The 25,588-nt window shown below is 39.9% G+C and overlaps 1 protein-coding gene and 1 pseudogene across 1 annotated transcript in view; both read right to left on the bottom strand.

Moving 5' to 3' along the window:
* Positions 1 to 270: 270 nt before the first annotated feature.
* Positions 271 to 25,588, bottom strand: part of ACBD3 (acyl-CoA binding domain containing 3) — a 42,092-nt gene continuing 16,774 nt past the window's right edge. The window contains exons 2-8 of the mRNA XM_001140648.6: positions 21,452 to 21,593; positions 20,382 to 20,522; positions 17,121 to 17,279; positions 14,780 to 14,954; positions 10,234 to 10,420; positions 7,920 to 8,204; positions 271 to 2,414 (exon numbers count right to left, since the gene is read on the bottom strand). Coding sequence (XP_001140648.1) covers positions 2,203 to 2,414; positions 7,920 to 8,204; positions 10,234 to 10,420; positions 14,780 to 14,954; positions 17,121 to 17,279; positions 20,382 to 20,522; positions 21,452 to 21,593 — 1,301 coding nt within the window. The 3' untranslated portion in view covers positions 271 to 2,202. The remainder of the gene's footprint in view (positions 2,415 to 7,919; positions 8,205 to 10,233; positions 10,421 to 14,779; positions 14,955 to 17,120; positions 17,280 to 20,381; positions 20,523 to 21,451; positions 21,594 to 25,588) is intronic.
* On the bottom strand, positions 1,051 to 2,083 carry LOC129143121 (uncharacterized; annotated as a pseudogene).

Genomic DNA, 25,588 nt, shown 5'->3' with positions numbered 1-25,588 from the left:
TGTAGAGAAACAACTTTATAACCTAGTCATTTTCAATAAGAAAAATCAGTGCTAGCCTTTGCATTTAAAAGTGTGGAAAAATTTAAATCTATTTTAACTCACTAAGGTAATTAATAGTAAAACTAAATAATCGGCCAGAAAGAGTTGTTTTTCAACTAGAGCCTTTTAAAACAAAAAAGATGTTTGAAACATTTCTTTTTCTCCTACCCAAATGTTGAAATACTGTACTAACGCTTCAGAGAGTAACTATATTAATGAAACATCAACAAGTTACAGATAAACATTTTAATTGATTAAATATATTACTTTCAAGATCTTTTTGAAATCGCACTTGTACTGTACTAATCAACAGCCAAAGGCAATAAAAAAGTTTAAAACCAAAAATATTCTGACATGAACACATGACAGGAACCGCTGCTATGTAAAGTAACATACACTGCTCCCAAGAACAATGATATTTTTAGGAGATAATTCATCTTAACATGTGCGAGGACAAATTTGTAATCAAAGGCTGGAAGAAATATATATTAGTGCCTGCTTTTTAAAAGTTTATTTTACATTTTAAATACAGTATTTTTTCTCATTAAAAAAAATCCAGGAAGTGCCTAACTCCATGGTTTCTATACCATATGTACATGAAAGCTGACAGAGAGCCTGACAAATGTTCTGGATGTAACAGTATGAACACCTATGAGCTGGGACTACTTCTGAATCAAAATTTAAAAACACAAATTAAGCACTGCTTAAGAAAAAAAAATCCAGTTTCTGAACAACCAAAAGAGAACAGAGTTAGATATGTACAAAACCAGGTATTAAAAAACAGAAAGAAATACAGCACACAAAAAACTCAAACAACCCATATGTAGTGAACTGTATATACTGCAGTTAATGAAAACCCTCCTACAAGAAGTGATTTAGGATTTGAAATTTTAAAAATCTAAGTACTTCAGTAACAACATATAATAACAACATTAAGTGTATATTGCCATCTTTGTCATTTTCTATCTATACCACTCTCCCTTCTGAAAACAAGAATCACTAGCCAATCACTTATACAAATTTGAGGCAATTAATCCATATTTGTTTTCAGTAAGGAAAAAAAGATGTACCTCTTCCCGTCAATAAAGAAATAACACAAATTAAAGCTATAAAATTTAAGCATGGGCATATGTATTTCCAATTCTCCTTAATAAGTAATTCCAAACTGGAATAATGTGGGGTTTGTGACTAAGTAGTAACAAATTAAAAGAAAATAGACTGTCTCTGGCAGTGATTTCCATATTAGTGCAATGTTACTTCCCATATGCTGAATTATATTTAAATGATTTTATGTATTTTAATTCAGTAGGTGCCAATTTGAGTTTACAAAATCCTTAATTTTATTCTTTGTGCAGAAAAGTTTCAATTTGAGATACTCTATGAAGCCAAAACAAAACAAAACAAAATAAAAAACCTGTATTTTGCTACTAGTAGTATGAATACCAAATAAAGACACAAGGATTCAAAGTTTGTGGAAGTTCCTGAAGAAAAATCTCTGAGGTGTTCTACATATCTTGATACTTCAATTATCAATTAGTTTTGAACATTCTAGTTTAAGATTATCTCAGAAAATAATTCTCTGTAATATAACTCTGAACTAAACAGCTGCACCCAAAGCAGAAACAATCTGGGTCATTCCGAACGAGATCAAACTGAGGCCATTTCTTTTTCTATTATAATCTGTGAGGTGTTGAGTTTTTAAGTTTTAAAAATGACCTTTAATCAAAGCCAGCTGCACCTGATATAGACTTGTTAACTTATGGATTTCAAATTAGAGGACACTGTAACTACGGGCTCTCATAAGACACATGGAGCAGGCAGCAAGGGGCTAACCATCAGCCGGGTAAGGTCAACGTTGGGGTGTTTTATTTTGGAGACTTTAAATATTTAACATGTAGCTCATGTAACTTCAGCATCCACTAGTGACTCTGCTGGTCAGCACCCAAGGGCTGGATGAGTCTGAGGAATCTCCTTTAACCCCCAAAGTATGAATGCTAAACAGTCTCAAGGAAATTTTGATTCCCAGCAAGAGTTCACAAACCATCAGACCAATATCAATAAGGTAAACTGTGACTCTAATGCTCCACAAAAGTAAAAAGAAATTTCCAAATTAAATGTCATCTTCTGCCCAACCCTAGACTCCAGACTTTGTTAACAACATTTTTATCTAGTATAATAGACTCTGTAGTAGACTGATTTTGACCTCCACAAAGAGTAGGAGTTGTCAAACTTGAGGAGATAGACTCCTCTCCCTGGATATTGATGGCTGCCAGCATACACCTCCTCATGACAGTCCCGTCGGTACACAGGCACAATCTCATCCAGCAAAGGCTTGTTGGCATTCTTTTTGGCTTTCTCTTCACAACCGATGTTTTCTGTAAGAACAGAGACAAGTCAATGAACAGATTCAGGAAAACCACACTTGCATGAAGCAATTAAAATCTATCCTTTCTTTTTTTTCTGGAGACAGAGTCTTGCTCTGTCACCCAGGATGGAGTGCAGCGGCGTGATCTCAGCTCATTGCAACCTCCACCTCCTGGGTGCAAGCGATTCTCCTGCCTCAGCTTCCCAAGTAGCTGGGATTACAGGCGTGCACCACTACACCCAGGTAATTTTTGTATTTTTAGTAGACATGGACTTTCACCATGTTGGCCAGGATTGTCTCAATCTCCTGACCTTGTGATCCACCTGCCTCGGCCTCCCAAAGTGCTGGGATTACAGGCATGAGCCACCGTGCCCAGCCTATCCTTTCTTTGAGAAACTGCTCTTGTTGGGAATTCTGTTGAACCATTTAACAAGTTATGTGCATGTGAGCATTTATTAGTTTGTTCATTCATTCATTCATTCACTCATTCATTCAAATACCTAAGTATGTGCTATACATCAAACCCTGTTCTGAGCCCTGGGAGCCCAGTGATGAACATCTAGTGGTAGCAGTGGTCAGCATCCTATCTCTTTCTGTGCTTACTACCATTCCTATTTCAAGGTCCCATTTTCCCCTTTCCATAGCCATTCAATTCCTAATTCATCCTCAGGAATTTCACTCATCTGAGTAACATGAAAATGTTGCTCTCATCATCCTCCTTCTGACCAATATGAGTCCTCCCCATTTTAGAAAGATGGAAGATGATTTGTGAGGACTATTGCTTTCTGTATATCTTAAATATAAGCAGTAAAATGAAAAAACCATAGTAGAGAGATAGGCATTCAGAGATACTCTGAAAATTCAATTATTTTCACTAGGCCAATTTAACCCAGAGATGATCTAAGTGGCAAAAAATGGGCTCTGAAAGGTTTGCCCCGGTTAATAGTTTTTTGAACTGTAATGCTATGAGGTTAGGAAAAAAAATGCCTCTAGAAACCTACAGGAATGAGAAAATTATGAACCAGCTTCGAAGTCACAGTTTAACATATTTAATACAAACCGGCTCAAAGAGGTCAAGGGAGTATTCAGCACAGAAGACAAGACTTTCGGGTTTATGGTTGTTTTGTTTGTTTGTTTGTTTGTTTAAGAGACTGGGACTACAGGCATGGATTTTCAGGTTTATAACATGGCAGAGTGAATTCTGGCAACACACTGAGTGATGCTTGTCAATGGCCACTATCAGGAATTTAAAACAAGGTAAGTTGGAGAAATTCTCACCGTCTATAGCAGATTAAGGAGATATGATGACTGACTATAATGTGGCATCCTGGAAAGGATCTTGGAACATTAGGTAAAAACAAAAAACATCTGAATAAATATGGATTTTAGTTAATTAATGAATCAATGTATCAATATTGTTTCATTAGCTGTGAAGAGTGCACCACAGTACAATGTAAGATGCTAACAACAGAGGGAACTTGGTGCAGGGTATATGGGTACTCTTTGTGCTATCTTTGTAACTTTTCTGTAAATCTAAAACTATTCTAAAATTAAAAGTTTATTTTTAAAAAGCAGATGGCACTCTTATAAAGGTAGGTCAAAACCAGATTTACTTAACCACAGAAATACCTATAATTAAGCATGTTTCACGTGCAAATGAGAAATACAGAACCATCCAAAATGTACACTATTGTTGACACCCAAGAAATAGACTGGTCCATTGATTCAAGACTCAAATTTTGTTCTAAATCTATAAAACTAAAGATTACTGGGATAGATGAAAAGACATCTTTTATGAATTTAAGCCAAGGTTTAGGACCTGTAAACAATGAAGAAAATGGAGAATTAAAACAGGAGGATGTGTTACCACCCATGCTTCTTCAGAGAAAGCAAACTCCTCTGTCTACCTTTCAAGACCTAAGGAAGAAAAACCAAACCAAAACCCAAAAAACTCAGACTCTTCTACCATATGAAATACAAGATACGGCAGGACAGTAGCTTCTAAGGCATATGGACAAATACAATTTGTGAGCTAAATCTTTAAATGGGATGAAGTGACGCTCACGTAATGAACAATTCTTAGGAATGATAAAGCTTCACTGCTGTGAGGCTAAAATGTTTTAGCTGCAAATCATTTTATGATTAGGAATGGTACAAGTACAGGGAATGCCATCTTTCATTTGAGGGACATATTAGAACTAAGATCAAGGATATTAAGGTTCTTACCTCTAGAAATGAACCCCTGCCATTTTCACTAGTGATCTTCCCAACACCAATATAACCCCAAAACTATCATCAGCTGAGGGTTCAGACTAGGCAGTAACTACCTTTTAGAAGCTCTCTAATAGGCAAGCCAGGAGAAATACATTACCTCAACCAACTTCTGAACAGAGAATTCTTATTCACAAAGCTCTTTCGTTTTTTTTTTTTTTTTTTTTTTGAGACGGAGTCTGGCTCTGTCGCCCAGGCTGGAGTGCAATGGCACGATCTCAGCTCACTGCAATCTCCAACTCCCGGGTTCAAGCGATTCTCCTGCCTCAGTCTCCCAAGTAGCTGGGATTACAGGCATGTGCCACCATGCCTGGCTAATTTTTGTACTTTTAGTAGAGATGGGGTTTCACCATGTTGGCCAGGCTGGTCTTGAACTCCTGACCTCAGGTGATCCACCCGCCTCAGGCTCCCAAAGTGCTGGGATTGCAGGTGTCAGCCACTGCGCCCAGCCATCTTTTTTTTTTTTTGAGATGGGGTCTGGCTCTGTGGCCCAGGCTGGAGTGAAGTGACTTGATCTCAGCTCACTGCAACCTCTACCTCCTGGGCTCAAGCAATTTTTCCACCTCAGCCTCCCAAGTAGCTGGGACTACAGGTGCACACCACCACACCCAGCTAGTTTTTTGTATTTTTGGTAGACAGGGTTTCATCATGTTGCCCAGGCTGGTCTTGAACTCCTGAGCTCTAGCAATCCATCCGCTTTGGCCTCCCAAAGTGCTGAGATTACAGGCAGGGGCCACCGTGCCTGGCCTCACAAAGCTCTTTGTAAGTACAGTAATTTGTATGCATACAAAAAACTTTCCTTCCCAGACATCTGCAGAGAGTCTGACTTTAATGAGTCCCTGTGATGTAACAGAAAGGACACAACAGGTTCTGTTGTTGAAGGTCACATGAGAAAACAGTAGTGCCCCCTGGCTAATCTGCTACAGTCCTGCTCTCTAACTGCTTTTTTTTTTTTTTTAATTTTTTTTTTTTTTTTTTTTTTTTAGAGGGAGGGCCTAGCTCTGTCGCTCGGGCTGGAATGCAGTGGTGTGATCATATAGCTCACTACAGCCTCGAATTCCTGGACTCAAGCAATCCTCTTGCCTCAGCCTCCCATGTACCTGGGACTACAGGTACATGCCACCACACCCATCTAACTAAAAAAAAATTTTTTTTTTCGAGATGTGGTGTCACTCTACAAAACGGGTTGCCCAGACTGGTCTTAAACTTCTGGCCTCAAGAGATCTTCCTTACTTGGCCTCCCCAAAAGCTGAGATTACAGTCCTGAGATACCATGCCCAGACAGGCTTTTTCTTTTTTTTATTTTTGAGACGGAGTCTCGCTCTGTTGCCCAGGCTGGAGTGCAGTGATGTGATCTCGGCTCACTGCAACCTCTGCCTCCCAGGTTCAAGTGATTCTCCTGCCTCAGCCTCCCGAGTAGCTGGGATTACAGGCACCCACCACCACGCTCGGCTAATTTTTATATTTTTAGTAGAGACAGGGCTTCACCATGTTGGCCAGACTGGTCTCGAACTCCTGACCTTGTGATGCACCCACCTCGGCCTCCCAAAGTGTTGGGATTACAGGCGTGAGCCACCGCGTCCGGCCCAGGCTTTTTCAATCTTACATTTTTTCTTTCTGTCTCAGTCAGTATTATTTATGAGCAATGCTTTGCCTTGCTGGTGGTACTCAGGAATAAAGACTGATGAAAACAAAATGCCGTGTAAGACAAAGCAGCTCATGCTTCCATATTTACCAGCTAGAATCTGGACCTGTGGTATAATGAAGGATTTTAAATCTGCTTCTGGGGTAAAAGTCAATCTGCAAGATGTACTGAAATTTCTGGGATACTCTGATGGTTCATGTAGATAATGATACGGAATTATCTTTGGATTATCTTTTGATTAGCATTAAATATTAACTGTTAAATTGAATATTAAACTTAATTTCAAGAAATGTTATGGCACACCTGCAGTGTATGTTTCTGTAGATAGCCCCAGAGGCCCCAGGGTGTTGCATGGTATGGTAATATGATTGGACAACTCTGTACTTCACAAGTTGATAGAACTTTCAGGCTTATTCCATGTACTTTCAATAATATCTTTTTAACTTTATCCCACTGTAATCTGTAAAGCAACATTGCCAACCCTCTTCAAGAACAAGCAGTCTGTTTACAAGCCACCTGAAAGGTCAGTTAGTCTGGAAGAACTGAGACATGGTGCTTTTCCATTCTCACAGGGCATGCATTCCATATCACTTTCAATCAAGTCAACAAATAAATTAAGTGCTTATTGTGTATATAAACAAACCCTACATTCTAACTTTCCTGGGTAACAGAAATAAAGAGACCCTCTTCTCAAAAAGCAATACATTTATAACCTATTTCTTAGACCAAGATATTTTAGACTGTCCTTTAAAACACCCAATTTTGTCTACTTATTCAGAGGAAGTAAAAAAATTCCACTCTAGCAAAATAGGGATTTCCAAATGGAAAAATAATTGAAATTTTTTTAAGTGGACTATTCTGGTGAGTTTCTGTATTTACATAAAAAATTTTAGAATAATGACCTAAAATGCTAATATCAACAATATAAATTTAAATAAATGCCAGGGTTGACAGGAATTCTTACTTGCTCCTTTAAAATTTTTCAAAGTGGGTCGGGCGCTGTGGCTCACACCTGTAATCCCAGCACTTTGGGAGGCCGAGGCGGGTGGATCACAAGGTCAGGAGTTCGAGACCAGCCTGACCAACATGGTGAAACCTCGTCTCTACTAAAAATACAAAAAATTAGCCGGGCACAGTGGTGCGTGCCTGTAATCCCAGCTACTCAGGAGGCTGAGGCAGGAGAATCGCTTGAACCTAAGAGGCCGAGACTACTGTGAGCAGAGATCACGCCACTGCACTCCAGCCTGGGTGACAGAGTGAGCCTCTGTCTCAAAAAAAAAAATTTTTTTTTTGAAGTAATCTTGCATATTTGGCTTTTCAACACACAAGGTTAGAAGTAAAATAGTATTCAGAAAGGAGTAAAATAGCAAATTGCCAAATAGATTTTCCTGGCATTCAGAAAAATTCAGGTTTAGGCCCCAGTCCCCTACAGGAGCCTGGCCTCACAACGTTTTCAGCCCAAGGTCCCACTAATGAAGAAAGTGTTCCCTAACCATGAAGTGTTAGTCAGGAAGCATAAGGCTGGGTGACACCTGAACTATGTACCATTTCTGCCAACACACAACCCAGCAGCTACTGAATATGGACCAAGGGATCTACCTTCTTCCTCCTCGTCGTCATCGCTGGACTCACTGACATGCACGCTGACAGCAGTGTTTGGAGAGTCTGTCCATTCAAAATACACCCCAAACCCAATGTCATAATTGTCTGTGGCAAATTCCCAAAAGAGATATGATCCTTCTTCATGGGTGGGTACTCGAACAGTGACCACTTCTCCTCGGCCCACTGTAATCACGGAATCTGCATCCTGCTGAATCTTCTCTTTGAAGTCTTTGATCTGAGGTCGTGTCCACATGGATGGAGCTGCTATTACTGGAAGAGATTCTAAAGGCAATAGGAATTAAAAAGCTAAAGAAAAAGAGCCTTCACCCTGCAGGTAGCCACATTTTCATAGCACTACCTGATCAGTTGTACTCAGGCACCAAGTACAATATGGTCTAGCTTAGATCAAGGACTTGGAGGAATAAAAAAGCCTCCCCATGGGAGTCTCTCCAGATTACTATGTTTAACAATGTTGCAGGCACTTAGAGGTCATCGTACTTCTTCAAGTAACAACGGCAGCCCACAATTTTAGAAACGAATTTTTTTCAACACTCCCTCTATGGGGATTCAAGAATGACCTTGGGAAGGCCCCAGCTGGAGTGAGGGAAATATTCTAGCAAGGAAGAGAGATTCTGGCTTTAGGAATAAATTACTCTTGTGGATGTGAACAAAGAAAGCTGGACTTTGACTTCAGCCTGTCTGTTGAAAAATTCTTCACCTCCAACTATCCCAAAGTTCTAGGGGCTATTCTAAAGGAGCTCAAAGAAACAAAAACTCGGACAGGATTAGAACCACTAGGGACTGAGAAAAAGGGGTAAAGTCTTGTTACTGAGCAGTACCTATGTGCACTTGACTATGCAATAAGTTTTTCAAAGTTAGTCACAGAGCCTTTGAAATATTTTCTCTCATTTGAAGATGCTAGTATAATCCCTTGATAAGAAAAAAAAAGGGAAGGGGGCAGTAAACCAAGGGATTTCAAAGCCTTTTCTGAAGCAATTATTACTTGTTCTAAACAGACAAGGAAGATCTCTAAAACCAAATTTCTTATGAACCATACCACCATCCCTGACCACTGTCACTGAAATGCTCTCCTCTTCCTCCTTACTTAGTTAACTCCTCTTGCTTCAGATATCTCAGGTCAATTGTCCCTTCCTCTGGGAAGCCTCTGGTGGCCTCTCTGACTAGGTCATACTTCCCTGTTTTACATTCTCTCAAAGATAATGTACCTCTCTCTCCATCACCGTACTTATCACAGCTACAATCTACATATTCTGTGTGTTATTTTGCCTCACCACTGTACTCCTAGCACTCAGGAAACCTTCAACTAATTGCTGAATGAACAAATGAGCTGCCCATGGAAAGCTAGTAGAGCTTTGAAAATGCAGTTATTTTCTAGGCAACATGATACATTAGTCTCAAAAATATATCTATTTATATGGTAGCCAGCCTCCAAGATGGTCCCCAGGGATTCTCACCTCTGGGTCTTCATGCACTTGTGAGGTCACCACCCACAATATATTAGGATTGGTATGTGTGACCAACAGAATATGGTGGGAGTTCCAAAGTCAAGGCATAAAAGACACTGCCACTTCTGCTAGGGGAAGCCAATAACTGTTTTGAGGACCCTCAAGAAGCCCTATGGAGAGGCTTCATGGGGCCAGGAATTGAGCTTCCAGCCAAAAGCCAGCCATGTGAGGGAACCATTTTGGAAGCAGACCTTCTAGTCCTGGCATCAACATCTTGACTGCAATCTCATGAGGGAGCCTAAGTCAGAGCCATTCAGCTAAACTGCTCCTGAAACCCTGACCCACTGAAGCTGTGCAAGATAGTAATAAATGTTTATTGTTATTTCAAGCTACTAAATTTAGGTGTAATTAATTTTTGTTTGTTTTTTTTTTGAGAGACAGTCTTGCTTTGTCACCCAGGCAGGCGGAATCATAGTTCACTGCAGCCTCAAACTCTTGGGCTCAAGTGATCTTCCTGCCTCAGCCTCCCAGAGTGCTGGGATTACAGGTATGAGCCACTGCGCCCAGCCTGTAATCTGTTATGCAGCAATAGATAATTTATATATATATATATATGACAAAACATAACTTTTGTCTTAAAAGTGTCCAAAGACATCTGATTTGCTCTTCTACACTGGTCTATGAGTCACCAGAGCATTAGATTCAGACTAAAAAGAGTAAAAAAATGTTCAACTCTCACAAATATGTAATTGTTCTCAAAAGCTAATTATAACCTGACTTCATGACTTTTGCCTTTCACAGATTCGGAATTATGACATCTGGACAAACACATATGCAAAACCTACCCTTTGGTCCATTCTCCAGGGCTTCTTCTGCAGCTTCTGGTTCCAGTTCTTTTTCGGAGCTGTCAGTGTGTGTTTTGGCCTGTCCATTAACTGACATCATATTACTTGGTACAGTTGCATTCACTTTTGATGATGTAGGCAAGGAAGACCCAGCCACTACTACTTCCTGTTGTTTCTGTAATGCTGCCTACAAACCAAGAGAAAGTGAAGACACACTGACCAGGAAGGCTAGCAAATAAGACATCTGCCCTGGAGTACATCTGATACCATGCTTTTGCCCTACCAAAGTGCTATGCTCAAGAAATTACTAATAAATTTTTATCAGTTTTTATCCTGTCTATAATGAATATTATTAGTACAATATCAAACTGACAGCTAAAAATAATAAAAAATCAATAAAAATTAATGTGGACAAAAACCTGCAACTAAGGCTCATAATTTCTGTGATCTGAGAATCACCATAAAAACTAACCAGGAAAAACGAAAGTAAGGCCAGGCAAAGTGGCTCACACCTGTAATCCCAGCACTTTGAGAGGCGGAGGTGGGTGGATCATTTGAGGTCAGGAGCTCAAGACCAGCCTGACCAACATGGTGAAACCCCGTCTCTACTAAAAATACAAAATTAGCTGGGCATGGCAGCACACGCCTGTAATCCCAGCTACTTGGGAGGCTGAGGCAGGAGAATCGCTTGAACTCGGGAGGCGGAGGTTGCAGTGACCTGAGATCGTGCCATTGCATTCCAGCCTGAGCAACAAAAGCGAAACTCCATCTCAAAAAAAAAAAAAAAAGTAGAAATAATCAACCCAAAATAAAACTATTAAAGGCAAAAATTGAACACAGTAACGTGCTCTTGAAATTGATGGAAGAAAAAAATCTTGATAAACTTTAAATACACAAAATTTGAATTAGAAAAATTAAACTTGGTGGGAATAGTCACAGAAGAAAATTCACAAAGGCAGAAGCTATAATTGGCAAAATCTGGTATGGGCCCCCAAACCAATAAAAAAATCAAATATGGACAATTTATTCTAACATAATTGACCCCAAAAAGTCAATAAATTAAAACTTCAGGGAAAAATTATGATCACAATGAAATTGAAAATTGTTAATCGTGTTGTAAAATGCTGACCTAAGAATCAAACAGACTTACAGGATGCAATTTGAGGTTAAAAATATTTTCTCAATGAAAATTTGTCACTGTTTATATAGTTATGATTGAAATGTGTATTCATAAATATAAAATCAAAATGTCCTCTGAGTCAAAATGGCAGTAAAAACATCTTAAATCCAAAGGACTATTTTGGGACATTCCTCTTCTAAATCAATATGGACAGATACTACTTCAAATATCTGAGTATTACTTAGGTAACTTTGGTGGGGAACTATAAATTGAATTACAACATACATGTAGAAAGTGTACAAATGATAAATTACACAGCTTGATCAATTTTCATAAATCAAACACATCCATGTAACTAATACTCAGATCAAGACAGTATCTGCATCCAGAATATTCCCTGGTACCCCTTTCTGGGCACCTGCCCTGAAGGGTAACAACTATTTGACTTATAACACTATAGATTTGCTTTGCCTATTTTAAAACTTTAAAGAAATGGGTTGTGTAGTATACATTCTTTTTTATGTCTGGCTACCTTCACTCAACATTACTTTTATAAGCTACATCTATAGAGTCACAAGTAATTGTATTTTGTTGTTTGCATTACTTTTAAGTTATTCCATCATGAAAAGATAAAATCTATCCATTCTACTGTTGATGAGCATTTGGGCATGTAAGCAATGTTTTAAACTAAAACACTGTCACAAATAAGCAAGTACGTATATGTTCACTGCAGGAAAAAAAATACACACACGCACACATACACACACACACGGAAAAAGCCTTTATGATCCCATGGGGTAGGGATAATGATATATTTTGGCATATCTCTACACACATTTCATTGAATGTATCATTTACAAGCCAATTACTTAAATGAATAGCAATGCCTCTCTTTGCTGCTAATATAGGTTAATAACACAATTAAGATTTTAAGATATCTTCTTCCAAGGTCTGGATTTTCAGTAATTTCCACATCAATTTTCTAGAAGGGATACTAGCTTCCAGAGAAAGTACCTAAAATCAAAACAAGTCAGCACGCTCAGAACATTCACTGCATGACAGGAAAGCAAAAGAGCATTTTTGATGATCAATAGGCCCAGCTCAAATGGTCCCTCATCTCCACTAATCCTTTCTTGAAAGGCTCTAGCAGAAAAACAACTTTCTCTGGGAACCCCCGACCATGAATCTATTGTACTACATGTAATAGATTGTAATGATATATTTCCATACTCTCTTCCTGTTATTAGGAAGTTTAAAAAAGCACAGAAAGGTATAAAAGCAATGTAACAAACACCCACAAATGTATCTACACCCCAAAATTAACAAATGTGTTCATTTTGCTATTTATATAAAAATTAGTATTTTATAGGAGTAAAGTTCCCTTTGTTCCTTCCCCAGTCTCTTTCCTTTTCTCTTCTCAGAAGCAACCAATAAATTTGATAAACTGAGTTTGATCACTCTAATCTCAATTATGGATTTTTTTTTTTTTTTTTTTTGAGACGGAGTTTCGCTTTTGTTGCCCAGGCTGGAGTGCTATGGCACAATCTTGGCTCACCGAAACCTCCCCCTCCTGGGTTCAAGTGATTCTCCTGCTTCAGCCTCACGAGTAGCTGAGATTACAGATGTGTACCAACATGCCAGGCTAATTTTGTATTTTTAATAGAGATGGGGTTTCTCTATATTGGTCAGGCTGTTCTCGAACTCCCAACCTCAAGTGATCCACCCACCTCAGCCTCCCAAAGTGCTGGGATTACAGGCATGTGCCACCACACCTGGCCTATGGCTTTTTTTTTTTTTTCGAGACAGGGTCTCACTCTGTCACCCAGGCTGGAATGTAGTGGCGCCATCACAGCTCACTACAGCCTCAAACTCCTGAGCTCAAGTGATCCTCTCGCCTCAGCCTCCCAAGTAACTGGGACTACAGGCATGCACCACCATGCCCAGCTAATTTTTTTTTTCTTTTTTTAAGAGATGGGGTCTCCGTATGTTGCCCAGGCTGGTCTCAAATTCCTGGCCTCAAGTAACCATTTTGGCCTTGGCTTCCCCAAGTGCTGGGATTAAAGGCATGAGCCACTATGCCCAGCCTCCATTATGGCTTTCTAGTTTTGTTTCAAAGATTTGTGGTTTTGTCCTATTTGACTTTCTTCTCATTAAATGATAGCAACCTATAAACAGGACAGAGTGTATGTGCTATTAAAAATGATCTCACTGCCTATCAAAGAAGCAGGAAAATGGAAGTGAAACTAAAGTAGAAACAGGCTTCAGAGGAGAGAGAATAAGTCTCTCAAAAATACCACTTATTATCTCGAATAAACTCTGGTTTGGCATCTTTTCCTCCTCTTCAGGATTACAAAAAACTTGCAGTGCTTTTTAACTTCTAACTGATGCCAAAGACTCAGGAGAAAAGGTTGTTTAGTAAGAATACACATTTTCAAGGAATTTAAAGAGTTTGGCAAAAACAACAAAGATTATTTCATGCAGTAAGAAATGCTGAGCAACTATAATATAACACTTTTCTTCACTCAGATTTTTTGACAGGTGGTAACTGCTTTATAAGTGAAAATTAAGTAAGTTAAACTAAGCTACGTTAAGTTTAAGGAGGTATTTTATGCCTGCACAAGATGTAAAAAATGAATGTAAAATTAGTGTCTTCTACAAGTACAAAAATCGTTCACAGGGTAACTCTTTTCTCATTTGACTCCTCTGATAGTCCTGTGAGGTTAACAGGACAGGTGCTTTGATTTTATATCCTATTGTTACGGACTGAAAGAAAGGGCAGAACAATCAGAACAGTAATAACTTGTCTGAGATCAAACAAGGTAATGTCAAAGCCCAAAGAGAATCCAAGTGTTATGAGACTCCCAGTCCCATGTTCTTTCACCTAAACCAACCTCTCCTATGTGGAAGCAAAATACTTGGGGGCAGGCAGTTGGAGGAGGAATAGCAATGTGCTGTTATGAGCACTGCCTAACTATGGTGCCTAACACAAAGTCAAATGGACCCAATCTAGCTCTGCAGAACCAGCCCATGGTCTTAGGGCAGGGGAGTCCTCCCACTGGAGGCTGTCCAAGCCTCTGACAATGCACTGCCTGAAGGACATCTCTGAACTATGGCTAGTTACTCAGGTCCTCATGTTCCAGGACCACTATTAGGGTCTATGCCAGACTCACAGTAAAGACACTCAACCCATACAACTCCCAAATACCCTTATGACAATATAACATCATCGGTTGCTTCGATAACACATATTTTCTCTCACAATTGCCCGTGCAATTCTCAAGTCTGCCTAAAAGATCACCCAAAAGTTACTTTACACCTTAGAGGCTAACTAATGCAAAATTCACTTGCGACTGTTAAAAAAGAACTTGGGTTCCAATGAAACTAAAAACTCTCTCTAAGGCTGAATTCTAGGGTTGTCTATCGTACCTGTTGCTGTGCAAGTTGGACTTGATACAACTGCTGCATATACTGCTGATAGTGTTGCTCCTGCAACTGGCGGATGAGAATTTGCTGCTGTTCGTAGTTCCCTGGATACTGTTGGGCTGCATACTGCTGGAACTGCACGGCAGTCTGGGAGTTTAAAGCTGCCATTATCTGCTGCCTAAAAACATTAAAAATATATATACTAGTCTGGCTACAGGAGATTGTTCATGACAAAATAAAATGTCCTTATTACTTACTTTTATAGTCTGTAACTCTTAAAAACAACTAAGCTAGTAATGTACACCAATTAGTATGTGTTCTGGGTCCAGAAGAAAGATTTAAGAAAATAAGCCTGGCCTCTAATTTTTTACTTAGGATTTTCCAGGAAAATTCGGGATGGAAGATAAGCATATGATCATCATCATCATGACCACCATCATAATTATTAACACTTATTGTGCCCTTACTATGTGCCATGCAGTGTTGAAAGTACTCACACATACTAACCCATTTAGTCCTCACAACAACCCTATGACAGAGGGTTCAGTAACTTGCCCAAGACTATACTGCTAGCAGATGCTACAGCCTGATGCAAATCCAGGCAGTTTGGCTCTAGAGCTACACTAATTTACCATGATGCTTTAAGATGATGGATTGTCATCTCTGACATAGATGAGGTATTTAACTGTTGGCTATGGCTTCTGTACCTAAATACATAAAAAACAGTAAGAGGCAGAAGAATAGCTGGAAGATGTTACAGGTGGCCCTGGTAAGTATAAATAAAGCCAGTGAAAAATTAAGGGTCCACAGCATTTAATTTAAAGCCTGTCTTAATAGAGGAAATACTGAAAATATCTTGGCATGCTTAGTTTAGAGATACTCATATTCTTTTATAGATAAACCACATGCTGCTGCTTTTTTTTTTTTTTTGAGACGGAGTTTCACTCTGTCACCCATGCTGGAGTGCAGTGGCGTGATCTCAGCTCACTGCAACCTCCACTTCCTAGGTTCAAGCGATTCTCCTGCCTCAGCCTCCCAAGTAGCTGGGATTACAGGCACCTGCTACCACACCTGGCTAATCTTTATATTTTTAGTAGAGACGGTTTCACCATGTTGGCCAGGCTGGTTTCAAACCCCTGACCTCAAGTGATCCGCCCGCCTCAGCCTCCCAAAGTGCTGGGATTACAGGCATGAGCCACCACGGCCAGCAACCACATGCTTCTTAACTTACTTATGTGACCAACTTAACAGAGACCTCAAAGCCATCTATTAATAGATAACAAAGCAAAGCCTCACAAACTCCTACATACAGCACAACACTCGATCCACCTAGGACAACCTCCCCCAAAAAAGAGCTGCATTCATAGTCTTTCTCCAAAGTTGAATGAGGGCCTGGATTAGTTTGAGGCTAGCACTAAACCTTTTTCTGAGGAACTACCCAGAAATAATGAGAAGAAATCAATGGACTCTCATGTTCTCTGGTTTAACCTACAAGCCATGCCACCCCTACAAACTCAGACTTACTTCCCAGTGTTTTATGGGTGTTAATCACTGCCTCCTTGTACCCACAGCTCCCTCTTGAAGAACCTGTCAGTCTCTGAGTCTCAAAGCCCTTACTGAGTAAGCAATAGTTGAAGCTTCCAAATCTTGTACTAAGGACTATAAATGGATATCTGACATACACTGGACCAACAAGATTCTCCGTCCTGGGAAACTGCAACTGGGTCTCACAGATTCCAGCCAGTCTCTGTCAGATGCATGGAAACATAGACCAAATAAATCCTCGGACAGCCTTGCATATGCCAAAGCAGACAGCTGACAATTTGCAGAGAGCAAGGATGAAGCAGAGACATAAGCTGAGAGAAGCAGAGACAAGAAACAGAGAGCGCAACCAAGCAACCTCAGCTCCTGCTTCCAATCTCTGGGTTCTGCAAGTGAACCCCCAAACCTTCTAATACATTCCTTTTTTTTGAGACGGAGTTTCACTCATTACCCAGGCTGGAGTGCAATGGCGCGATCTCGGCTCACTGCAACCTCCACCTCCTGGGTTCAAGAGATTCTCCTGCCTCAGCCTCCTGAGTAGGTGGGATTACAGGCATATGCCATTGCGCCCAGCTAATTTTTTGTATTTTTAATAGAAACAGGGTTTCACCGTGTTAGCCAGGATAGTCTCCATCTCCCAACCTCAGGTGATCTCCCAACCTCAGGTGATCTGCCCGCCTCCGCCTCCCAAAGTGCTGGGATTACAGGCGTGAACCACCACACCTGGCCCGCTCATTTCTTATTTTTATTCTATTTTTTTTCCATTTCTCATTTTAAAACATAAGCCACATAATAAACTTACTTTTGCTGCTCCAACCGAAGCCTTTCTTCTTCTATCCGTCTCCTTTCCTCTTCCTCCCGTCGAAGCCTTTCCTCTTCTTCTCTCCTACGTTTCTCTTCCTCCTTTTGCAGACGTTCTCTTTCTTCCTCTTCACGCCGCCTTCGCTCCTCTTCCTCCTTCCTACAAGGCAAAGATAGAGAATGAACCCTATACGTTGAATCCTGTTTAAAAATAAAACTTTAGCTCCCAGGGAAAACTGACATGACCTTTTTAGAGAACAATGTGGATATATACATCAAAATTTAAAATACATACACTTTACTAGCAGAAACTTATAGGGAATCAATCTCACAATATACAAATCACATCAAGAATAATTATTGTTGCACAGCAACAGAAATGTGTCCATCATAAGAAACTACTTAAATCATTATGATATTCCTATACCCTGAAGGATCCCCTCTAATATATGCTCACAGCACTAAAAGCTTTTCCTTCATAATACCTGCTGTCATTATAATTAAATTTGTGTGATACATTCAGCAATAGATCTGCATTACCCATTAAACTAGATGCTCCATAGGGGAAGAGACTGCCTATCTCACACCACGACATCCTCAGGGCTTAGCACAGTGCTGGAAAGAACAAGCACTCGACAAACGTGTACAGAAGTAAAAAATCCACCCTGAAACATCGCAGAGCCAAAGGATACAAATACATTGCCTAATATGTAAAGACATTTAATACACTTGCTTAATGAAAAAAAAAAAAAGGTGAATACAAAGGAAAAGATCTGGAAGGACATACCCTTAATTTATCAGTTATTATCTATGCAGAGGAGAGTGGAATTAAAAGAAATGTGGGAAAAAAGATTTTTTTCAGTTTGTGTTTCATATACTGCCATAAATGAAAATTTTATATTGCATATATTTGTGTATTATTTCTGAAATTAAAATTTTTTATAAAGCTTTTAATTTAAAAAAGAACGGTTAACCTCTCAGGGCAGCCCTTGCCCAGCTTTCACCCACCCCACAAGACCCTTCCAAAAAGAACAGATCCTATTGTGCTAGGAATGGACATCTTCCGGGTCTGAGAGTGGTATGGTGTTCAGGGAGCCTGCAGACAGGATGAAAGGGAAGATTTCTAAGGAGTATCAGATAAGACACTATTTCATGAACCTACCACGAGAATTGTCTGGGCTACCTCACCTTTCTCCCCTCTAACTCCTATAAGTGATTAACAACTACCTGAGCCACAGCCAAGTCTCAAAATATTGTAATAACATGACCTATTTTTTTTTTTTTTTTTTTTGAGACAGGGTCTCACTCTGTCACCCAGACTGGAGTGCAGTGGCACGTTCTTGGCTCACTGCAACCTCTGCCTCCCAGGCTCAAATGATCCTCCCACCTTAGCCTCCTGAGTAGCTGGAATTACAGGGACCTGTAACCACACCCGGCTAATTTTTGTGTTTTTTTTTTTGTAGAGATGGGGTTTTGCCACGTTGCCCAGGCTGGTCCTGAACTCTTGGACTCAAGTGATCTGCCCGCCTCGTTCTCCCCAAGTGCTGAGATTACAGATGTGAGCCACCACAGGCGTGAGCCACTGCACCCGGCCATGACCTACTTTTAATGTGTCACAGCTGGTACAGAGCAAGAAGGTTCACAAGCCAGAGCTTAAGCTTCAGGATAGATGAAGTCTACTCTTAAACACTTTAAAATAATTCTATGTGGACTTTATCCCATGACAAAAGTATATTTTTAAAAAGAAAATGCAGCTCTATATGTTGAGTAGTAACTTTTGACAATGCTTAAGAGAAATATGCATATATATCATTAAAATAAGAACTTAAAAAGCAATATATAGATACTTCTACAGACATCCTAGCAATACCTGATTGATCCAACATCACTACACAATGGACTGTAGGACATAAATCAATTTTCCAGTTAAAGAAATCTCATTCTTTTCTCATAAGAATCAAAACCTTTCCTTTAGATTAAAAAAAAAATTTCTTTGGATAAATATCTTCTGAAAATGTAATCAAGCAATTTCCTATTATCTTAAACAGGAATAAATCATATCTAATGTTCCATCTCTTGATAACTCAGGGGTTACAGCTGTAAACATAAAAATTGTACACCATACTACTGTAATGGAGAAGTTTACCTTCATATTAAATGACCCCTGACTGCCATGCTTTTATAATTCTCGTGTCTATTTTTCATGCTTTCTATTATGTCCCTAATTATCAAGCTATTTTCTCTTCTAATCTGTTATTTCTAATCCAGGTTAAGGTAGGAAACCAGAGAATCAATTGTTTTTAAAGAATAACATCGGCTGGGCAAGGTGGCTCATGCCTGTAATCCCAGCACTTTGGGAGGACCAGGCGGGTGGATCACCTGAGGTCAGGAGTTTGAGACCAGCCTGGCCAACATAGTAAAACCTCATCTCTACTAAAAACACAAAAATTAGCTGGGTTGGTGGCAGGCACCTGTAATCCCTCTCCCAGCTACTCGGGAAGCTGAGGCAGGAGAACTGCTTGAACCCAGGAGGCAGAGGATTGTGTCACTGCACTCCGGCCTGAACAACAGCAACAGAGCAAGACTCCATCTTAAAAAAAAAAAAAAAAAAAAAAAAGTATAACATAACCTGAAGAAAAATTGGTTTTGTAGCATCATTTTCATCACCTAAAATTTTAGATAGTCAAAACTGATGAAAATATAGCCACTAAAAAAATAAGGTGTAACTATAATTCTAATTCACAACTACAATAGAGAATCCCATAAGCATAAACAGCACATTCAGTAGCTCCTCCTCCAAAACTTGAAAATAATCAATAAGCCAGCTGGAAGCCAAAGCCAACATGAATGTCTATATAAGGTAGCATAGTTGCAAACCATGAAATGGAGCATGAGGATTCTAGAAGCTCGAGGGAGACTGCAACAAAGGGTATGTCAGACCAGAGGATAGGGAGGAGGGAGTGGTTGAGTTTATGGTGGGGCTTATTCAGAAACTTAGTGTAATAAAAGAAAAGGAAGGCTGCCATGATGGATGGGAGGTTCCTTTTAAAGGCACGGCCAGTAGGAAGCAGTCCTCCCTCCCCCCAAAACTTATAATACAAATACCTGTTCACATCAGGAAGTTTGAACAATTGCCACAAGAAGTGGGGATCCAAGGAAAGCAAGACACCTGATCTAGAACTAGAACAGACACTCTACAAAACAAAAGCATCAGTACACTGGGCTGCGCAGCAATAAAGTATTCCATGCCCTCAAACTTCACCTTTTTTTTTCTTGCTCTTCCTTCTCTATTTTGTGGGACGCAACATATGTTGAAAAGAGATGGCAACACCTATTTAAGAGCTTGACAAACTCCACCATGGCATCCTCTTTAGACATGTTTCCCAGGGCTGCCCATTCTCTCCTGTAAGGAATAACAAGAAAAGTTACCTCCCCTTCTTAGTAGAATGAGAACTTTTAAATTTAAACCTAAATATGAATAATTCTCAATTGTAAGTAAAATGAATGATTCTATTGGGAGCAAAAGGCTCAAAACTTCAAGTTTTAACAAGTATGTATTGATTTACTAAATTAGATACGCCACATACAATCCAAACAACTGCATTGCTGATGATTCCCATATAGCAAAAGAGTATCAATTTTTCTTTTTTCTTTTTTTTTTTGAGATAGGATCTCACTCTGTTGCCCAGACTGGAGTGCACTGGTGTGATCTTGGCTCAGCGGAACCTCTGCCTCCCAGGCTCAAGCGATTCTCCTGCTTCAGCCTCCCGAGTAGGTAGGATTACAGGCATGTGCCACTATCGCCGGCTAATTTTTTAATTTTTAGTAGAGATGGGGTTTTACTATGTTGGCCAGGCTGGTCTTGAACTCCTGACCTCAAATGATCTACCCACCTCGGCCTCCCAAAGTGCCGGGATTACAGGCATGAACTGCCGCACCTGGCCTATTTTTCTTATATAATATTTGAGCCTTAATTAAACAAAAATACTCAATGTATTCTTTTTTTGTCACAATTTTTTTTATGCCTCAATAAGGGAATCAATTACTATATATTTTAAATGGCTACTTTTAATATTATTTGGGAAGAATCAAATGAAGCTCTACTTGTCTTATGTTCATAATCAGATGAATACAGTTCTTCCACAATATTTAACCATAAACATCTCTAAGCTAAAAACAGATAAATATCTGAAGACTCCAGAAGCTGCAAGCAAAAATGTTCAGTTCTTATCCTAAGTTAATGAACGAGCTATTCACACCTTAACCAATACACATTGTACCCTTTGCCAACATTATCCTCATTAAATTCACTATACAGAAAAACACTGTTACCTCCTGTCATTCCCCAACACATCAAAGAATCCAACCTCAGGACAAGTGTCTGGATTATATGGGCCCATAAGAACTTGCTTATGCAGTGCCACAAGCTTCAATTTTTCTTCATAAGTTGGATGAAATGCTTTGCCATCTTTTTCTATAAGAAAAAGAAACACGAAAACAATTAGCATAGGCAAAATACATAATTTTCAGCATTATATACTAAAGCTTTGCTACAAAGCATGTCACAAACTGCCTGTAATAGACACAAACACTAATAGTGAAATTTTTATTTCAATTACTACTTTAAAAAAATTTTTTTATTTTTAGACAGAGTCTCACTCTGTTGCCCAGGCTGGAGTGCAATGGTGTGACGACGGCTCACTGAAGCCTTGACCTCCTGGACTCAAATGACCCTCCCACCTCAGCCCCCCAAGTAGCTGGACTACACGTGCGTGCCACCAAACCTGTCTTTTGGCAGAGACAGGGCTGCCCAGGCTGGTCTCGAACTTTTGGGCTCAAGCAAGCCTCTCGTCTTGGCCTCCTTTTCAAAAGTGCTGGGATTTGAGCCAGCATGCCCAGCCCAATTACTACATTTTATTAATAACAGAACCTAAGACGGAAATCCGGTATGCTGATTTTTTTTTTTTTTTTTTTTTTGAGACAAGGTCTCGCTCTATTGCCCAGGCTGGAATGCAGTGGCACAATCACAGCCCACTGCAGCCTCAACCTGCTGAGCTTAAGTGATCCTCCCACCTCAGTCACCCAACTACCTGGGACTACAGGAGCATGCGCCATCATACGTGGAAAATGTTTTTATTTTTGTAGAGACAAGGTCTCACTATGTTGCCCAGGCTGGTCTCGTACTCCTGAGCTCAAGTGATTCTCCCGTCTCAGTATCCCAAAGTGCTGGCATTACAAGTGTGGACCACCATGCCTACCCTGAATTAGGTTGTAAAAATAAGCCAACTATCAATACTTATGCTAAAGCTACTACAGAAAAACCCATCTGTCAAGCTGCAGTCAGGCTACAGCCTTGACCTCCCAGGCTTAAGCAATCCTTCTGCCTCAGCCTCCCGAGAAGCTGGGACTACAGGCATGTGCCACCACATCTGGTTAATTTTTTACTTTTTGCAGAGACAATGTCTTACAATGTTGCCCAGACTGGTCTTGAACCCTGGGCTCAAGCAATCCTCCTGCCTCAGCCTCCCAAAGTGCTGGGATTACAGGTGTGAGCCACCATGCCCAGCCCAACAATCGGTTTTTAAAATAGCTTTTAAAAATAATTTTTAGCCAAAAGAGAAAAGAAAAACTTAAAATAATTTTATATTAGTCCCTTTTAACATGATCATGCATAGAAGATTATGTACACTTTGAAAGGCTGTATTAAAAAATATATCCATCCCACTAAGGCAGTATGATGTGGTGGAAAAGGCTTTGGAATTGGATGGCCTGGGTTTAAATCTCAGCTGAGACACTTCCTAGCTATGTGACTATTTAACCTCTCAGTTTATTCATCAATAAAGAAAGGGTTACCCTTCAGAGGTTGCTACTTCAGAGGTAATAGGATTATTATTATTACTAACTTATTAATGCTTTTCTTTCCTTCACCTGATTGGCTCTGGTAGGTTTCCATATAGGCAATTAAGAGTGCAACCAGTTTGACCAATAAAGACTAACTGCTACCAACATTTAAAAGCCGTATGAAATTGGGTTCTGGTAAAATGGGAAATATTCAGAGAACAGTTCCACTTCTTTGATAAATGGTAGCATTAACTACTGGTTGATTCCAATGACAACAGACTACCAAATTTAAAGAAAACGGGGAGGGCCCTTGAAAGTAGTATATGCTACTTATATGTCTCATTCATGTATATAGTGGTGAAATAAAATCACTAATGAGTGAGAAGAATATGGGTTAAAGAACAGCAGGAAACTCAGAGAAGAAAAAATATAGAAGCTGCCAATAAACACCCAAAAAGATATTCAACCCCACTAGTCAAGAAATACAAATTAAAAGCATTAGATACCAAGACCCCCACCTCCCATCAGATAAACAAAAAAGTTAGATAACATCTAAAGTTATTAAGATCCTACAAACAGATACCCATTCTCATATATGAATGCTGAAAGTATAAACTGTTATAGTTACCTTGAAGGTCAATTTGGCAATACACAATAGTCCTTACCTTATCCCCCAGTGGATGTTTAAGACTGCAGATAATATTGAACCCTACATATATTATGTTTTTCCTAAATGTACATACCTGTAATTTATAAATTAGATACAATAAGAGATTAACAATAAAATACTGTATTATATTTGTATATTGTAATTATATAACAATATACAACAACAAGTTATGTGAATGTGGGATCTCTGTCTCTCTCAAAATATCTGAATGTATTCTACTCACCTATTTTCAGACCTTGATTAACCCCGGGTATCTGAAAGAAGGGAAAGCAAAACCATGGACAAGGAGAGACTCCTGTATTTCAAAACTATAAATGTGTATGCCCTATGATCCAGTCATTCCAGTTCTCATTACATATGCTTGACAAGCACTCCCAAATATATAAAAGGAGGCAGATACAAGGACATTCATTGCAGCACTGTTTTCTTGTTACTGGAAATAACTTAAAAGGTTATCAATAAGGGAAAGTCGAAACAATGTGGTACAGTCATGCTCTGCATAATTGCATTTCAGTAAAGGACAGATTGTTTATATGAGTGTAGTCCCATAAGATTATTATAATGGAGCTGAAATTTTCCTATGGCCTAGTGGTGTGGTAGCCACCATAACATGATGCAACATATAACTCAAGTATTTACGATGATGCTGGCGTAAACTAACCTACTGTGCTGCCAGCTGTATAAAAGTATATATAGCACATACAACACATAATACTTGATGACATTAATCATCAAATATTTGATAAGGATATTAATCACCAAAAGTTTTCTTACACTACTATGTCACAGGTAATTATTAGAGAAACACAGCCCAGAACAACTTCCTTCTCACTTTTTATTTGAGACGGAGTCTCGCTCTGTTGCCCAGGCTGGAGTGCAGTGAGTGGCACAATCTCGACTCACTGCAGCTTCCGTCTCCTGGGTTCAAGTGATTCTCCTGCCTCAGCCTCCCAAGTAGCTAGGACTACAGGTGTGCACCACCATACCCGGCTAGTTTTTATATTTTTAGCAGAGATGGGGTTTCACCATGTTAGCCAGGCTGGTCTCCAACTTCTGACCTCAGGTGATCCACCCATCTCAGCCTCCCAAAGTATTGAGATTACAGGCGTGAGCCACTGTGCCCACCCCCTTCTCGCTTTTAACAAATGGCGATAATTTGAAAAATAGCTCCAGCTCCTGATCTTAGCCTTGTGATTTAGAGAGGTTTTTTTTATTTTTATTTTTTTTCTCGAGACAGAGTCTCGCTCTGTCACCCAGGCTGGAGTGCCGTGGTGCGATCTCGGCTCACTGCAAGCTCTGCCTCCCGGGTTCACGCCATTCTCCTGCCTCAGCCTCCCGAGTAGCTGGGACTACAAGCGCCCGCCACCATGCTCGGCTAATTTTTTTTGTATTTTTAGTAGAGACGGGGTTTCACTGTGTTAGCCAGGATGGTCTCGATCTCCTGACCTCGTGATCTGCCCGCCTCGGCCTCCCAAAGTGCTGGGATTACAGGCATGAGCCACCGCGCCTGGACTGCCTGGCTAATTTTTTTTTTTTTTTTTTTTTTGGTATTTTTGGTAGAGACGGGGTTTCACTGCTTTAGCCAGGATGGTCTTGATCTCCTGACCTCGTGATCGGCCTGCCTCGGCCTCCCAAAGTGCTGGGATTACAGGCGTGAGCCGAGTTTTTGTTTTTTAAAACAAAAAAAAAGGGCATTAAGCAGCTGGGCACAGTGGCTCACACCTGTAATCCCAGCACTTTGGGAGGCCAAGGCAGATGGATCACCTGAGGTCAAGAGTTCGAGATCAGTCTGGCCAACATGGCAAAACCCTCTCTCTACTAAAAATACAAAAACTAGCTGGGTGTGGTGGTGCAGCACATCTGTAATCCCAGCTACTCAGGGAGCTGAGGCAGGAGAATCGCTTGAATGAGATGGAGGTTGCAGCGAGCCTAAATCATACCACTGCACTCCAGCCTAA

This window comes from Pan troglodytes, chromosome 1, assembly GCF_028858775.2.
Source record: "Pan troglodytes isolate AG18354 chromosome 1, NHGRI_mPanTro3-v2.0_pri, whole genome shotgun sequence".
Lineage (NCBI taxonomy): Eukaryota > Metazoa > Chordata > Mammalia > Primates > Hominidae > Pan > Pan troglodytes.
This window is presented reverse-complemented; position numbering and strand designations above follow the sequence as displayed.